Genomic DNA, 18265 nt, shown 5'->3' with positions numbered 1-18265 from the left:
AGCTTGAAAGTTCTTACAAATGTACTCTGTACATTTTTGTATCACCAAAGTTAGTGTGGGGAACACGAATCTTTAAATGATATTCTATTTAGTGTGTTTTACCAAACAGCTTGTGAAATAGCTGAGCAGACATCATCCAAGGGATCCTCCGTGCAGAGTAGGGAAGTAGTAGGAGTCAGCAGTCCCATTTTACAGCTGATGCCACAGTTGATGAGGCTAAAAAAAGCGGCTCGCACTAAACAAACACTCCTTTGCCATTTGTCCAGCATTGTGCTAAACCCTAGACTGCATTATCTAATTTAATCCTTATAACAAGCCTATGACATTGGCACTGTGATCTTCATTTTCCCCACGATGAAAATGACGCTCAGAGTGGGAGAGTAACATGCCCGCGGTTACAAATCTGGAAAATGATGGAGCTGATCGAAACTCAAGGCTGTCAAACCCACTGTCCTATTTTTCCAGGTCAGTCTACTCTCCACTAAATCAGCACTCTTTTTTTGCTAATACTTGCTCACTGGCAAAATTCCATTTACAGGGAAGCTCAAAGCATCACCAAATATAATAACAGGGTGCGGTGTACTAGAATTTGCAAAGCATTTTCCTTCCCACATACTTTCTCATTTCTTTCTCATAAGCACCCTGAAAAATAGGCAGGGCAGGTGTGTTAATTTATGTTTTACAGATGAGGAAATTGAAAGGCAAAGCTCTTGGTTATGTTAGTTAGCGATCACATAGCTAGTGAGGGCAGTTCGTGTCACGGAGCTAGTTAATGGTAGAGTTAGGACCAAGGCATTTTCTTCTGATTCCAGCTCCTGTGCTTCTGGGGTTCTCTCTGGAAAGCTCGTGGGCCCGCACCTTTAGCTGCTGACTTCTTTCTGTGTCTTCTCTGCTGTTCATTGTGAGAAGTCAAACAGGCTTACTACAAATTAAATATCTGAATGCTTGAACTGATGAACAGGAAATGAGGCTGTAATGCTCAGAGGAATGAAATGGAGATGCATTTTTTTTTTTTTTTAGTAGAATTTTGGGCCAAGTGGCCTCTTTCTGTCCTTCTCTTCCCTATGTCCTTCCAGTCTCCATGGAAACCCCCAATCAATGCAGCATATGTTGATTCATGTTTCTACTGTTACTAGGAAGCTACAAAGTGGAAATTGCTTTTAAAAGATTTGCAGAAGAGCTTTAGCATGCTGACCAGAATTCAAATCTAATATCCGAATGGCTGTTTTATTAAAAGCTTTTAATATGGTACTATCCTAGGTGGTATGTTGATTAAATAAGCGCACAGGGGGCATTTGGAAATATACATCCTCCTCCACTATCACGGCTTTTAAAAATATTATGTTGCAGACTTTAATTCCCTTTATCTCCAATTTAATTACATTTTTGTGGCTTGTGTGACAATGCCAGGTGCCCCTTTTGCTCTTGATTAATTCCACTCTGGCCTGACCGGGCTGTTGGGAGCAATAGTTTGCAAATGTCTCAGGTACCTGTGCTGCTGACCCAGAAATGTCAGAGTGTCTTTTGCATTAGGTTGACTTTGGTCTTGACCTGGAGACTTACGGAAGTCTAACACGTTGCTGCCATAAGGAATCTTCAGTGATTTTTTCATATTTTTCCATGAACTCAAGATCAAATTTAGCCAACATTTATTAAAGACCTGCTCCGTACGAGGCAATGGGAATTGATAGGAAGGGGAGTCTGTCTTTGTGGGGCATGTAGTCGTTTGGGAGGATCAGAAAATGTCGATCACGAGGATAAACCACAGACTGTGATGCGGGCTGTCAGAGAATCACACACTAATGGGGTGGTGTTGGGATGGAGGGGTTCCTTTTTTTCGAGAGAGTTCTGAAAAAGCTTTGGACAGGAGAATTTTTAGCTTGGTGGGATTGTGTTTCGAGAGGGAGCTGGGAGTTAACGGGCAGATTCAGGGTGGGGACAATCCGGGTAGAAGGAGCAGTAGAGGAATCAGTTGTGTGTGTTCGTGCCTGTATGCGTGTGAGTATGTATGTGTGTGTGTGGGTGCACAGTGGGAGATAAGACTGGATAGGGAAATGGGACCAAATTATTGGAATGTCAGGCAGGACAAGAAGCTGCAAGGGAGCCCATCAAAGAGTATTATGCAGAGGATCTGGTTTATGGTATCGGTTGAGTGGGTAACTCTCGTGGTGGTATAGTGGTTTCTGGGAGGTTGGGGGTGTTGATGGGGGGCAGGAAGATTAGTTATTTAGGAGAGGTGGAAGGGCACACACTGTGCTGTGTACTGAAAAACCTCTGACATGGCAGCGTCAATGGATGGGAGGGGATGAAGTTGAGAAATATTTCAGAACTATAACGACAAGGTTTAAAAACCAATTCAGCAAGGGGAATAGAGAAAAAGAAGCCCCAAGTACCTGTACCTGTGACCCTGAAGGTCTAGGACAGAGTGGTGTCAGAAACACTCACAGGGAGCCCAGCAGGGCTGGAGGATTTGGAGGGAAAGTCAGCTGTTTTGGAGGTAGTCGAGTCTGCGGGGTCTGAGGGGGTGGAGCTGTCTAGCAGCCCTCTGGAAAAGCAGTCTGGAGCTCAGGGGAGGCAGGACTGAAGCATCGATTCTGGAGAGAAGCAGTGGCCCGCACCTGGGAGGGCTGGGTTTTCCAGGAGGAGCAGGCGTAGAATGGGAAGAGCAGAGAGGCGCAGGGCATCTGAGAAGCCAGAGCAGAGCTCGTAACGACTATTTGCCTGGGAAAATCCATGTGTTGGGAACAGTGGAGACATCCTGTGCCCAGTTTTCAGCCAGCAACTCAGGAGCAGTAACCAGAAAAGAATCCAGCGCTCTGGGTCCCGGCTCCAAGCCGGGGATGCAAAGTCCAAGTAGGTGAGTGTCTTTCTCATTAGCACTCCAACCTGCCTGCTTTTTCCTCTCTCTCTCCTACAGGAAAGAAGACCATGCTAGAATGCTTACCTCCTCGGTTCAGCTTAATTTTCCCCCTGGAATTCTTTATGCCCCTGCCTTATAGGACGGAAGACTAAGTTAGAGTCCACCCCTGAAAGGGGCCTGTACTAATCTGTGCTTCTCAAACCAGGGCGCTGCGGGGTTATTCCTGGGTGTTTAGGCATGCTTTGGTAAAAAGAAAAGTTCGGACTGGTTTTAATTTTCTTTTTACTCATGCTAGGTGCATATCCACATATTCTTGTCTTTATATTCCTATTCTTTCCTTTAAACTTCATTAATTCTTATATCTTTCTTTAAACATTTGGGTTGGCTTATTGACTTCCTGGGACTATATTACTTCTCTAAAGGCTAACTGAAGATTCTGAAGGCTGGTTAATATTGGTCAGCTTCCACTATGTGGGCCCATTTGCAGCCCTGCCCTAGCTCCTCGGCGCCTTTAAATCCTGGAGGCCAGACGGGGCAGCACGAGACATGGAGGAGGCCTCTACCCCGCTATTTTAACACCCGCAGAGGAGTCCCCTGATCATACTACCTTTATGTTAAAGCGAGGGGCAAAGCAGAGGCTGGAAGCACAAAGTTTGGTATCAGACACCAGCTCTGCCACTTACAAATGACTTGTCGTGTTTTTCCATCTGTAAAATGAGGATGGTAAAGATGTCGACATTGTGAGTTTATTGTGAGAGTTAAGAAAGATAAGGCAAGTGCACTGTTTAGCACAGGGTCTGGCACATTCTAAAAGCTCATTAAGTGTTAGCTATGTGCTTGGGATCCAGGGGTGGATCCACCTTATGGTACAAACTTATCTTGCATTAGGGAAGTGCTTATCGATGGGCTTTTTTTCACCCGTTTATCTGTCCACTTGTTTCTTACAGTACAGGAAAGTGTCCAGACGTGAGGGAATCTCTTTATGCTTAGCTTCTAAACCCCAGTGAGCAACAGGGTTTGGGACAGGGGTTCTGAGGGATAGAGTATGTTTCCTTTACATCTCATTTTACGACACTAAGTTCCCTTTACCCAACAGAGGGGAACCGCGGACATTTTCAGAGAGAGAGAATGAGTCACTGTGGAGGCAGCCTCAGAATTTTTATTTCATCCTTGTCGTCAGGCAGCGTGCGGTTGCGGCAGAATCATTTCTCTGCGAGAATAGGGGTCATGCACCAATAGATCTGCCAGGAAGACCGAGTCCCGGCGTGACGTAGGAGAAAAAGCTCTGCTGTGAGCGTCGTAAGAAAACAAGTTCTGGTCCTTGAGCTGCCTTATATGTGTTGTGTCACTTTGAAACAGACATGTCACCTTTTCTAGTCTCCGTTTTCTCATCAACTCGGGGATGGTAATACTCTCTCTGACAGTGGCGTGGGGTTTTTGAGTGACGATGCACGAAAATGCTTTTTACATTGTAAAAGATTAACCAAATGGAACCTAATATGTTTATTATAAAGCCATCACTTTCCATAGAGATTTCTGCTGCCTCTAGCAAATGCTGCCTTTTGGGTTTTAGAAATGACTGGCAGCAAAGGCCAGGTGCATTTGGAGCTAGTTCCTGAGCGGGAGCAGGAGACTCGGCCTTAGGGACCTAGAGCGGATAGAGGAGAAGGTAAGCTTTATCCCAGGGCGTGAGGTGCAAACTTTAGCATACATCAGAATCACCTGGAAGGCTGGGCCCCATCCCTGGAGTTTCTGATTCTGTAGGTCTGGGGGTGGGGCCTGAGAATTTGCATTTCTAACACATCTCCAGATGATGCTGACGCTGCTGGTCCAAGGATGACACTCTGAGAACTACTGCACTAGGGCAAACAGGAAGAGAAAGTCCTCCTCCTTGAACTGAAACAGGCCGTGTGAAGATCCATGTGGGTAAGGCGGCTTGGAAGAAAAAACGTAGAAGACAGAAAAATAGGGATAATGTGCAGGTTGGGCAGAACAAAGGGAAAAGTCTCATTCCGTACCAAATGCGAGTAGGGGGAAGTTGCTAGGTGATGGATGAGGAAGAGAGGTGAATTTCCACTGTAGGAAAAACCGGGAGCACAGAGTTAGAAATATACATGTTTGGGGAGGCAGAGGAGGTGGAAATTTCTCATTAAGAAGTGAGGAGTGGTGTGATTGGTGCTGGGGGGTGGCAGTGGAGATGGGCTGGGGGAGAAATGCCTTGGTGGAGTATGGGGCCAGCTGAGGTGTGGCAGAAGGGGGTCATTTCAGCGCTGTGTGGTTCGGCTTGGCAGTGCAGCACAATAGAAATTCGGAGAAAGGGGGTGGAATTTAGATGTGTGACCTGCCCCGTAGTGTTCTTGCTCTCTGCATTTATCACATCACATCACACCCAGCAAGACAGCCCCCCTCCTCCTGGCTCATTAGGAGATTTGATTCGGCTTGGCTCCTGCTGTCAGCAGCTGTCTGGGGCAAGATCTTTATGCTCTCTGCTCCCTGAGCAGCAACCATCCTTCGGCCAGCGGCAGAGCTCATTAGAAGAGGCCCCCTGGACATTTGATTTTCAGGTCATTGGTGGCTGGAAAGAGTTAATACCTACAGCTTCGCTGCCCCCTGCACAGCCTCTGGGTGCAGAGGGAGGCAGCTTTGGGCTGTGGGGACTTCTCCCTGAGCTGCAGCCAAAGGAGCTGGGAAGCAGGTTAGTGAGGCTGAGGAGGAAGGTGAGGGAGGAGTGCCAGGCAAGCTTTGCTCAGGGGCACCTCCTGCATCCTGCCAATGAGGATGGGTGTGCAGACCGTGTCCCGGAGCTGAGCCGCCGCCCGCGGGGTGTAGGCTGCTTCAGTATTTACTGGATGTGACAAGCAGAGAGAAGAGCTTTCAGCGGGGCCGCTTGCTGCCCGGCTCAAGTGGTGGGAGGTGTGTTGTGCATGCATGCATGTGTATATGTGTGCGTGTGTGTGCGCGTGTGTGCCTGTGTGTCCAGGCACACATGCCCTTCACCCGCCAAGGATTTGACTGCTAAGAGAAAGATCTACTCTTTCCCCAGAGCTCCTTAACCCGCAGCTTCTCTGACCATCCGGTTGGCAAAGACGCGCAGGCCATGAGGACTGGTCAAAGACAGTGAGTATTGCGCTTTCCTCTCCGGGGTGCCCATGTGGGCTGATTGCATTATCCATATTTAATTAACCTGCCTCTTCATGCATATTGATTGCTTTCTCCCTGCTGAGGCTCTTAGTTTCTCTTCCCCTCTTTGTAAATCCTTGCTCTTTGCTTTTAACCTTTGCTTTTTACTTGAGTATCCTCTCTTTCCATTGTGTCCCATCCTGGCTGCCCCAGAGTCACCTATAACTTGATGTCCATCTATGAGGGCACATGTACTGTGGGTGCAATCACACCCTCGGCCTTCCTGGGCTCAGGGTAACCCCAAACTCTGTCCCCCAGAAGCCAAGGATCCTGGGGTGCTGGGATGAATCAGGAAGCTTGGGTCGGAGAACCTGGCAGGTTCTTATTTCATTGACGCTGAGGCTGAGCTCATTGAAGGGGTGGTGGAGAGTCCGAGAGGCGATGGTGGGCAGTGCTGGATTTGGAAGAGAGAGATGCAGGTATTGAAGCAGCTCCAGCAAGCCAGGGTGGGTACCAGTGGAGTGGGAAGAGCGACAACACAGTGACAGGAGGCCGGGTGATAACTGCCCCAAATGACCTTGCCTGCTGTGTATGCGGGGAGCGGTCCCCGGTTCTGCTCAGCTCCAGGGTAATGGAGGTCCCTGGCATGGGCTTCCCCCTCCTCTGGGGTATATCCCACAAGCAAGAGAAACTGAGGCTTAGATGCCCCAAATAATGATTTCTAGAGACCCTTACAGCTGTGAAGAGCTTCGATTTCTTGACTTCTGGGCAAGCAGGTGTACACACGGTTAGGACAAAGATTACGGAAGTGTCCTAGCTGTCAGAGATCACGATCCAGGCTCAGTCTCCCGGGGATGAGCCTTTACGCAAAGTCTAACTAATTTTTTTTAGTTTTAACAAAGCCATCGTTTTATTTTATTAATTGTGGTATTATTAGAGAAGGTATTTTTAAAAGTATTTGTGAAATGTTCCAGGTAATATCAAAATAATTTAACCGGTGTAGATTGCGTCAGGGCCTTATCCATCTAAATTAGGTTTCTTTTAAAATGGGTTCTATGTTCCGTGTCAGAGTTTCCCAGGGGAACCCTTTATGTATAGGCTGCTCTCTTCACGTGTTTCTTCTTATCAGGTTTCTTCTGCGGCAAGAAAGCATTCAAAGCACTGAGAATAGGACCCTCAGGAGAGAGAGATGGTCAGTCAATCAGGCCTCAGCCTCAGCATCCCTCTCCTGGTGTCCTCCCTGCGTCGGGTCAGGAATAGGCAGGTCCCCAGGCTGAGGAAGGCCAGGCAGCCTCCCTAGGGGCAAGAAAGAGTGACTCGCATATTCATTTCTTCAGCCTGTGCCTGTGATCCCTGCAAAGGAGCAGGCCTGTTCAGTGACAGTGCCTGACAAGCCTCCCTTGGAGTTGCTCCAACCTTCCTCCCGCTCACGCCTTCCTGAGGCTCCTCTCACTCCTGCCTCCAGGACAGGTTCCCTTGAGGGAGGCGAGAATCAGAACAGCAGCCAATCAAATGATTCTGGAGCAAGTGCTGTCCCTACCTCCCCCACCCCTGGCTGGCTGGTCACTTGAGTCCCACTAGAGTAAGACAAAGAGAACAGTAATTTGTGGCCTGCTAAGCCCATGCCTTCCTCCCCTGGGGCATGTGTCCCACTTTACTGTGGATGGCCAGTGGTTGGGAAAGAGAAACTCCTGACCATTAGGCAGCAGAGTGAAGCCACCCAACGATTCGTTCTTATCTATCCTTGGCTGGTCACCCTTGCTCCAGGACAAGCAGACATCTATGGGGAAGGGGGTGTGTGTGGGGAGGTATTCAGATGGCAGAAAGCCATCTGAGAAGATTTGCAGCCAGGCCAGATAAGAGAGGGTGGCCCCCTCTTACAGCAGATTCTTTGATTTTAGGTGAGAGGACGTGAAAGGGTATATCCCTGTGCCCCGCAGTCTTATCTCCCGCCCTGACGTCCCTGCAAACCAGCCAGAGGGTTAACCGTAAGCGGGTGCCTGTATGGCCGCTTTACTGATGCCACGCAGGTAACTGATGCTCACCTGTCTTCTTGCCCCTGCCCCTTTCCTCTTTCTCTACCCTCCCACCTCCCCTGCTGTTTGAGCCTGCCCCAAGCCTTCTAATCTCATGGGTGGTGCACTTGCCTCCGTCCCCCAGACCTTCCATGTGGGCTGCACTGTCCTTCCCTGGGTGCTTCTTGCAAAGTTGTGGCCTTGCAAGCAGGACTTGCCTTAGTGCCAAGCCCTCCCATTGACCAGGAGGACTTATGGGGTGGGACTGTGCATGAGCTTGTGTGGAACCATTTAGAGACCTCTGCGGGTCACCAGGACAGGGAAGAAAGATGAGGGCAAGCCTAGTTGGGATTTTTTTGGTAACCTTAACCTTTGCCTCTTATTTCTGCTCTCATTTCAGACTTAACTAAAATGTTATAACTCAGGTCTCAGCTAGACAAGATGGAAAATCAAAGCCATTTTGTCCCAAAGAATATTCTATGGAAGAATTTAGTAAACGATTTGGGAGAATCACTGTTGTCTTGGTAAAAAGTATCACCCTTTACACCGGCCCCTGCTAAACCCTGTTAGATGGCTTGGGTGGATTTGCCATTTTTTGAAATCCTCTTAATTGCTCTTTGGGGGTATCAATCTGACTGTGATTGATAATCCTGAGGCACTGAGGAATGAACTGACACACTGAAAGTTAAGTTTCGGCCTGTGGTGCAGCCTGAGCAAGACCTTTACTCAGATTCACGGAAAGTGATGACTCAAGGGCCTTTAATCAGTTGTTTGTGTGGCCTGGTGTCAGAGCAGCCTGTGACTTGTAAGACTGAGTGGACACACGATGCTCACTAGTGCAGGAGAGAGACCAGCCGAAGCCAATGTTTTGAAATGCCACAAAATCGATTCACAATGGGCCTGCCTGAGATGAGAGGTGGGAGCGAAGGCCACGCAGGCCCACTCTTCTGCGGGAGAGGTACCATTTCTGGGAACTTGGATGTTTTGGCTTTAGCAGGCTCCTCGGAGGCGGACTGGGAAATACAAACGCTGTCCATTCACGCCAAATAAGATACCATCCTAGTGGACATTCGTTGGATAGGATTTCTGTGAACAAATACCAGAGCCAGGGATGAAAACCCATTTGAAATAAGAGAAAGAGATTGAATTGGATGGTTTCTAACATCTCTGCCCAGTCCCAGGATTTGTGAAAAAAAGGAAAGAAAAGCCAGGCTGGAAGGACTTCCTTTCAGCAGGGAGAATGAAATCTTCTGGGCCTATTTCTGTGGCAAATTGTTACCAATGTGCACGTGGCAGCCCCCTTTTATAAGTCACTCTTAAGTCCTGATCTGATTATACCAAACACCTCCCACTTACCTTTGCCCTCCATGTGAGGAGTTGTCAGGGTTAAAGGTCAGGGGTCAGTAAACTTAATTCTGTCAAAGGCCAGAGAGTAAATATTTTCAGTTTTGTGGGCCATACAGTCTGTGTTGCAACCACCCAACTCTGCCCCTGTGCTCGAAAGCAGCTTTGAACAATATGTAAACAAAGGGGGAGTGTTGTGTTCCAATAAAACTTTATTTACACAAATGGGCATCTTGCGGGGCTGTAGTTTGCCAATCTCTGATTAAAGGTAAAAAGGGGCTAATGTTGGGAGTCTGAAAGAGACATGAGCACAATTTCTCATTTCGTCCTCCGCAGCAGGTAACTGTTTAAGTATCTGATCCTTAGGAAAATAAGAAATATGAGAAATTTAAATATGCATGTCAAAATTTTACACATGCTGATTGAGATAAGCCAAAATATAAATAGGAATATGAGGGCTTCGTTAAGTAAACAGAAGAACTGCCAAGGGCGCACTGGTTCTTAATTGCTAATTGTACCTTGCTCTTGTCCTCGCCTGCAGGCATCGGTCCTTGCTGGTCTGTAAAAATTTATGTGTATCCCCAGGTGTGTGGGATGAGTGGGGAGAACTCCAGGCAGCATTGACCCGCCTTGAAGCCCATACTTCGCGCTCTGAGCCTCTGTGATATGCATCCGTATCTTAGGCAGGAAACCCCCTCCTCTCTGCGTGGGTACTACTTCTGGGGCTTTGCAATCAGGAGCTGCTGCTGCTACTTTGCCCTCCTAGTGGGAGAGCAAAATGTAGATTGTTATTTTGTCATCACTGTATTTCCTTTCCCTACAGAGAATCCTAATTTAGAAATTCTTCCAAGCTAACGACCTTCATTGACTTACCATCAACTTGCCGTGCCAGCTTTAAAAAGCATTAAGCCTCTAGGGGTAGGGTACCTATTACTATTCTGGGAATCAAGATAGGGAGTGAGTGTATCCCTTCATCTTCTAGGTGTTTCTCCTCTTGTTCATGAAATCTTCAGGGGCCACCTGGGGAAGGGTGGGAGGGGGCAGTGCTGGCCCTGACAGCAGCAGCTCCAGGGGCCCCTTCTAGAGCTGACAGCTATGATCATGACATCCCCCATCCTTCTGCCCCTGTGCTTGTTGCAGGAACAAAGGGATGAGGACTCGACTGGGATGCCTGTCGCACAAGTCAGACTCGTGTAGTGATTTCACAGCTATTCTTCCTGACAAACCCAACCGCGCTCTAAAGTGAGTAGTATGGCCACCCGGCTTTCCCGGGGTGCCCACCATGGGGTGCTACTGTGGGGCTATAGAACCCGTTCTTCTCTAGGAGGTTGGTGACCAGATGAGCCAGGTGACACTGAATTTCTGCTTCGTGGCACCTCCTTTTAATATCCCTGAACGTGAGTGAAAGAATGTTTATTTTCCTTTTCAAAAGGTATGACGAGTCAGAATAGGGATGCTCCTTTTACTTTTAAGAAAACCATATTACCCACCATTCTTACAAAGCTGCAGTGAAGGATACTTCTTGGTTCTACTTAGTTGTCAGTCTCAGCTCTCAATTTGGAAACAAACACTCAAATCTACCCTAAAAATCTGCTTAGGGTCAGATAATCTGGATTCAGTGCCTATACTGTGCAGGCACTGCGTTAAATGATGTCATAGATGTTACCTCATTTAACCCTCACAGAGCTCTGTAATGGCCATTGTTATCCCCTCTACAGAGGTGAAGAAAGTCAGGTGACAGTAAGTGATGGAGTCAGGAGCTCAACCTAACTTTTCTGATGCCGAGACCAGTTTCTTTCCATTGTTATCCTGACATCTCTAAATCATGCACTTACTTAGCTTTGCTTTTAAGACTGAAAACCAATATACTAAATCCACTGAATTCCAGTCCTGAGGGTTTTCCATCAGTTACTTAAGAATGTACACATTCACAGCGGCCGAATTGCAGGAATCTAGGTATGGTCTTCATTTGCCCCCATTGTTCCAATTTTTCCTCCTGAGCAAATCTCGGTGATGGCTGAAGGAGAGGTGGTTATTCCAGAAATATTCAGGGGAGATGTTTCTTTTTTCGTAGGAGATTATCCACGGAAGAGGCTACGAGGTGGGCAGATTCCTTTGATGTGCTTCTGTCTCATAAGTGTGAGTAGAATTCAGGTTTCAACATGTCGCAGTGAATCGTTTGGTGCATCAGTAAAACATGCATCAAAAGCCTACCATGATCCAGGTGTTGTGCTAGGGGTCTCAGACGGCGCCAGTGCCCACCGTCACAGAGCCTTCTGCTTAGAGAGGTGTAGAGATAAGAAAACATACTTTAAATGCAGTGGGAAGAGGCCCTTCTTTGCTGTTTTCTGGGTTGACAGTATGGTCCCAAGAAGCCTTCGTGTTCTCAGCATTTTAGTAAGAAAGAATTTAGCTTGGGGAGTGGGAGTGGTGGGCTCAATGGGAATGAGAGAGTCGAGGTTCCATCCCAGATCTTCTTTACAAAATTAAATGACCTCGCCCCAGCTCACTAGAGAGCCTTGGGTTGCTCATCAGTCAAATGAATGTCCTGGGCATTTTGTTATTCACTTGAGTTGGCAAAGTTTTGAGTTTTCTTCTTGCTCTTTATTTGGGGGGTTTACTACCCTAGCCGTGTTACATTCCTCAATTTCTGACGGGCAGAGCACACTTCTGCTACCCCTCCTCTTCCGTTTTGCCCTTCCTCATCTTTTCTGCCATTAGTTTCCCACAGAGGCAGAAATAGTCGTGCATATTTTGGTGTGGGAAGGGCACTTTGACAATGGCCAAAGTTTTCAAAAAAAAGCACAAGGCTTTTTTCTCATCATAATCAAGTCCAAATTCACTGGGCTTTGAAATCCTAGTGGCATTAAGCACATGGGAGAGGGAGAGCTGGGGTGAGGAAGAGAGAAGGGTCTTTTGCAGAGAACAGAAGGGGTCGCACAGACGTTCGGTGTTCCTCTTCAGTTTGTCTTGTCAATATTAGAAGTCCTGATTGATCTGGGAGCAGAAGGGCAGCTTTTAGTTTAGCATATTATTTCCACTTAATTGGAGGACACGATTTTGTACAACAAAGTGAAGGGCATTGGCTGGTAGTCAGACTTGTGTTCTCAATTTTGACCCAGCTCGGCTACAAGATAATTGAGTGGCCGTGATGGAGTCCCTAGGTCTTCAGAAGATGTCTTTAGAAGTGATTTTGCTTTCCACGGGACGAGCAGTGCCTTCTGCCTTTGCCCTGATCCTAATAAACTAATTAACAAACGCATTTGAATAGATTTTAAAATGAAATGCAAGATCCAAGAATAAGCCCATATTGTAGAAAGTAATTTGTGAGACAAATAGTCATTTGAGCGTTCTATGGATTACACTTAGGAAGGAAAATAACGCAGCGAAGATACAGCCTATATAACATATGGCTATACCCCAAACAGAAGCTTATGTGGTGAATTTGCCGAGGTATTGGCATATGTACAGTAATGCTTAGGATTTGACAGCAATGCTTGTTTCTTATGAGGCTATTCTGACTTATTTTCTGGAGTCACATTAGGCTAAATAAGTGTCACTATCAATTTACACCTTCTTTTCTGGCTGAATTCGATTCAAGGTCACCTTAAAGTTTGGTTTCTATTTCAGCCTCATGACTGACTCACTTAGTTCAAGTCCCTGGGGCTGTTTCCTCATTCTAAAATGCTGATAGAAATACCTGTGTGCTACCTGTCACCCGGCTATGAGAATCTTCATAAAAGGACACCTTTACATGATTTTGGGTTCTCTACTCAACGGTGTTTTGTAAGAATATGATGGTATTTTTTAAAATGATGCTTTTACTTATCAAATGTAAAACAAATGTGTCTTGAGAATAAGCTTGCAAATTTTGCTGCCCATTATTAATATTAAGCCATTGTAGACAAAGTTTATGGTGGTAAAATTAGTGGATGGAAGCTTAGGGTGTATTTGGGTTGCTGCAGTGGCAAGACCCGGAGGTTTAAGAGGTTTAATTTTATTTGCTTGAGTCAATGACTTTTAGACCTGAAGGCACTTGGTTCTGCTTCTGTCGCGGTTGCTTTTGGTTTCCAGGAAGGCAATGACACTTATCTGAGATGGGGCTTCCACTAAGGGGTTACAAGAGACACCAGATTGGTTTCTTTGTAAAACCACTACAGAAATAGGCTTTTTGAACTTTGAAGTTCTGTGATCCTTTTTGGAGTCTGATGTTCTATTTTTACGACTGTTTAGTACAGAAGTAAAAAGCCAATGGAGTGAATGTCTGCGAGAAGAAAGGTGTCTTTATTCAGGGGTCACTGGCAGAATTTCAAGGTTTTAGAACTTGAACACTTACTCCCCAGGAAGGCTGTGGAGGAGCCAGAGCCCAGGTTACTTTGTAGGGTGTTGACAACTTTCTAAAAGTCTAATTAGTTTAGGTTAGTATTGTAACTCAATTAGGGCTGATTAAGCTTTTCCCAAGGGATTGCGTGTGTGCTGGTCCCTTAGGAGGCACAGCAGTTGATCAGAGGTGTTCGGGGCTTTCAATTAAGACAACAAAATGTCCTAAAAAGTAAAGAAAGGAGAACCACTGAATGACTGGGCTCCAGAAAAAGGTGCATTAGTCTAGAGTCTACTCCCTGGTAATTCTCTACACCTAGGCAGCTATCCTCCTGGAGTTTTGTATTTCAGAAAATTCAGATAATTATTTTTGTGCCTTTTCTCAATCAACAGAACATCTTTGCCATCCCTGCTCTGCATGGGTGTTTTGGACACTCGTTTATTTTAAAGAAAGGTGTATCGAGCGTTCATTATATACAAAATCTATACTAAGCAGCTGGTTGGCTGATGAGTAGGATGGTCCCTCCCTGGTGGAGAATGCACCCTTCTGAGAAAACAAACAAGCGTACACCTAACACAAGAAATAAGACAGTCTGCTGACTACAGACTAGGGGCCTGAAGATTCCAAATAGAATCCTGGTATTCAGTGTCCCCCTTAAATTCCATCTCGTCAATATTGGAAGTCCTCACTGATGCGGGAGCAGAAGGGCTGCTTTTGGTTTACGGCGTTGTTTCTATTTAATCAAGGAACATAATTCTGCACAATTAAGTTAAGAACAATGGCTGGTGGTCAGTCCAGTGCTCTCCATTTTGACCCAGCTCTGCTACTACATAGCAAGGTGGCCTTGATGGAATCCCTCAGTCTCTTGGAAAATTTATTCATCTCTGCAATGAAGGATCTGGAGTAGGATATGTCAGAGGCTGGATCCAGTTTTGCTCCCTTGTTCTAGAATGCCGTCTGTAGCAACCACCGAGGCTCGGCAGTAACTCGTCACCTGCGGCAGGTGGTCTGAGTCAGCGCCGCCTGCAGGGTTATGTAAAACTGCTTCAAAGCTGACATGGCTCCAGCCACCAGCTGAGGGGCTAAGGCACCTGCATTATGAACCCTTCCGCTCTCCCTGGCAGGGTCCTGCTGTGCAGGGAGCACCGCACGGGTTCAAATCTCAGGAAAAAAAGAAAGCAACTTTGCTATTTTTTAAACCTTAGTACAAGAAAAATTTGGAAGGCAAATATTTGGAGCAGTTTGATTTCCCATCACACTTGCTGACAAGTGTAGTACAAAGCTAAAGAAGCACCCACAGAGGGCTGGGAGATACCCACTTGCTAAGTGCTTTTTTTTTAACTAGCAAATGAAAAATGAAGTTGAAATTGCTGATGGCTTTATTTGCTAGGGAGAGATTGCTAATGTGCATTAATTTGGCATCTTTTTCCTATTCATTCAGTGGCAATTAGACTTGGCGTCTATGAGTTGTGCATGTAGTCTGCCCCCAAGGGTTGTGTGGGGGTGTGTGTGTGAGTGTGGACACCCAGAAGCCTTTCTGCCTCTGCAGCTCAGACCTGGGAGAGTGGAGGCTCTTAACTTGTGGGAGGTCTTGTCTGACAGGTTGCTGGAGAGCAGGCACAAAATTGTGTGTCTTCTGCTTTTATATTCCTCATGAGGTGCAGGTGTTATATGCCTGTTATATGTCCAGCGTTTTGTAGGACATTCTGTCCTTAACTCTGGATCAATTCTTCCTCCCTTTTTCTCTCTCTCCCTCCTTCCTTTCTTTGTTATTTTGGATGTAAAAGTTGGATTCATTCCTGTTTTAAGGTGAAGATGTGGACAGGGTCCCTCCCTTTTGCCCTCACTTCTTTTAGCCTGACCCCACACCCAGAAGACAGAGCAGTGCACCCTGGGCATCCATGTGGTCCTTGGCTTTGTTTCCTTGTTTGCATGGAGCATGGAGGTTCTATGCTGACCTGTCCCCACCAGGCCCAGGGAAGGTTAGGTCAGTGGAATAGTACAGTTGAAAGCTCTCCTGCATTTGTAAAGTTTTATCCATTGCTGAGCAAAGGAGACCAAAAAGGAGGCTTTTGGCTTTTAAAAATTAGCCTCCTTTGGGATAATGGTTGAGATATAGAAAAATATAATGACTTGACCTGGTCACACAGCAACCATGCAGAAAACCCTAAACAAACAAACACTAAAATTACCAGCTCATGAAATTCCTTAATTATTCATCTGAATGCTCTTTAGTTTTAGAATATACAGTTGAACAATCAGGTTTCCATTTACTGCACAGCCCTCCCCACATCTCTCATTAAGCCAAAAGTTTCTAGAACAGTGTTACTCAAAGTGTGAACCAAGGAAGGCAGTACCAGCAGATGCTGGGAGCTTGTGAGGAATGAAAATTCTTGGGTTCTATCTCAGACCTACTGTATCAAAATCTCTGGGGGTGGGGCTGGCAATCTGTTCTTCTTCAAGCCCTCCAGTAATGTTTGTGCTCATTTAGTGTGAGAAGCACGGCTCCAAAGCACAAGTAAGTGAAACCATGAATCTGGAGCATCCTAGTGAGGCAGGTGGTCTGTGGTTTCCAAGAAACACACTAAAGACCGTATCGCAGCTTTCCGAAGTTCTCAGGCAGTGCATGGATGAGGTACCGTGTATCACAGATTCCGCATATGTAGCAGGTATGGTGGAGGGTGTTCACAATAAATAAACAAATATGGCAAGTGTGCTTTCTGCATAAATGGAGGACATGGGTTAAAAGAGATATGTGAAATAGAGATGGGTGGAAAAGAAGCTTCTCTTCCCCTTGCCATCCTCTCTAAATTGCTGTAATTTTTACTTGCACCCAGGAATGTGGGTGCATTTAGCCTTACAGGAGTGTATGGAATAAATAAGGCAACTATTAACAGCTTATTGAAAAAGGTTTGAATGAAAGCAACTGGACAGCCATTCTGTCGCTGACCAGCTATGTGACCTTTGGCGAATTGCGTAACCTCTCCAAACCTCCCTTTCTTCATCTGTGAAAGATAAGACTTACCTGTAGAGTTGTTGTAAGAATTAAATATGGCTGTGGTTATGAAGTGCGAAGCATGATGACTGGCACACAGAGGGGGTCCATAGAGGATAACTATTTTTATTATTTTTGTTATAACACATTAAATTCATTGAGAAAACATGCATTTCATGCCTCCTCTACGCTAGAGGTGGCCTCAACTCCTTGTTCCCACAGGCAGCTTGAGCTTGAACACTGTGGGTAGGGTGGGGGATGTATTAGAATTACAGGTGGGCTTATTCAGGCTCCATCGTACCTCATCCTCTGTCTCCCGAGGTTTTAGCATCCCTTCCTCATACCGTCCCAATCTCCCCTCAGTGTACGTGAGGGAATCCCTCTGGGGATGCAGTTTAAAAGCCCAGTAGTGAATCTGATATGTTTCCTCTTTAGGAGTCCCTGTAGTATTGCTCTATCAAACCAACTAGGCAAATATTCCTGGACACTTAATTTTGAAATCTTTTAGGCTATGGACTGGTATACATGGGGTTTTGCAATACTTCTCCTGTATAAAAGGAGTCATTTGTGAATGCCAAACTTTCACCCTATTAGGGATACTTCCTGGTCTCCCCTTCAATAGAAAAGTCCTTGCCAATTTCTTATAATAATTGCAGATACAGGCTCTACCTTGTTTTTTCTGTTACCTGACTCAGCTTCTGCTTGATCAAACAGGAAAGAACATTGGAATAGGAGGTGTAAGACCCAGGTTCTCCTTACTCTTCTGTGACTACGTCCTAGGAATAAGAAACCATACAACCTCAGAACCTCCCGTTTCCTTGGCTCCAGTGTAGAGCTTGACCATAGGATCTCTCATGTCCTCTCTAGCCCGAACACTCTAACAACTGTCAAGTCCTACTACTATTATAATACATCATCTTGCTATATGTACACTAACAAAGTGGAGATCATTGAAGAAAATTATGTTAATCACAAGATTGAAGTATAATTAGCATACCAATTGCTTGCCAATAAATGTCAGGAACTGGAAATACTTTGTTCTCTAAATAACCTCCTACCTAAATCTTGCTTAGCGCCAGTTATTTGTTTAAAAACCTTTATTTTGTAGACAACATGAAAGAAAGCCTTTGATCCTGTTGTCATTCTCATCACCAGTTTCAAATTAGTGAACTTGGTTCTGAATCAAAGAGGTTTTGACTTCACCATTAGTGTACATATCCTGGATTTTATAAATGTGTTTTCGTCTCCTATCCTCTGTCTGACCTTGGAACACATTCACCACTTTATTTTTTCCAATTGATCAGGTATGCAAGAGGACTCTGGTCTTTGGGACAGCACTTTGGTAAACAGAGAGCTTAAAAAAAATATTCATCTTTGTGATCATGTATTTTTCCAAGTCCGAGAGCTGAGCTAGGCTCAAGCCCACCCCCGATGCCAGCTAAATCAGGGCTCCTGGACCTTGAACTGTTACCTAAGCCACCCTCCCCGCTGTACCAGCTGCACTGCTCATTCATAGTGACCCAGTTTCTCTTCTTATGTAAGCACCCTGCATCAAAGAACCGGAGGAGAATGCAGGCAGCAGGCAGCATGTGCGGCCACGGGTGTGTTCT

At 45.9% G+C, this 18265-nt stretch overlaps 1 protein-coding gene across 8 annotated transcripts in view; it reads left to right on the top strand.

The window, feature by feature from the left end:
- RGS8 (regulator of G protein signaling 8) overlaps window positions 1-18265 on the top strand; it is a 51008-nt gene that overhangs the window by 17785 nt on the left and 14958 nt on the right. For 2 of the 8 annotated variants that reach the window (XM_070266661.1, XM_005609766.4), the window contains exons 2-6: window positions 4671-4786; window positions 5904-5977; window positions 7882-8010; window positions 10480-10581; window positions 11414-11478. In XM_070266661.1, coding sequence (XP_070122762.1) covers window positions 7985-8010; window positions 10480-10581; window positions 11414-11478 — 193 coding nt within the window. In that variant the 5' untranslated portion in view covers window positions 4671-4786; window positions 5904-5977; window positions 7882-7984. Of the gene's footprint in view, window positions 1-2576; window positions 2858-4670; window positions 4787-5111; window positions 5556-5631; window positions 5774-5903; window positions 5978-7881; window positions 8011-10479; window positions 10582-11413; window positions 11479-18265 lie in introns of those variants that run through there. The other 6 variants (XM_070266660.1, XM_023640683.2, XM_070266662.1 and 3 more) reach the window with 6 other exon arrangements.

The sequence above is a fragment of the Equus caballus genome, chromosome 5 (genome assembly GCF_041296265.1).
Source record: "Equus caballus isolate H_3958 breed thoroughbred chromosome 5, TB-T2T, whole genome shotgun sequence".
Taxonomy (NCBI): domain Eukaryota; kingdom Metazoa; phylum Chordata; class Mammalia; order Perissodactyla; family Equidae; genus Equus; species Equus caballus.
Note: the sequence above shows the minus strand (reverse complement) of the source record. Positions and strands in the feature narration are given on the sequence as shown.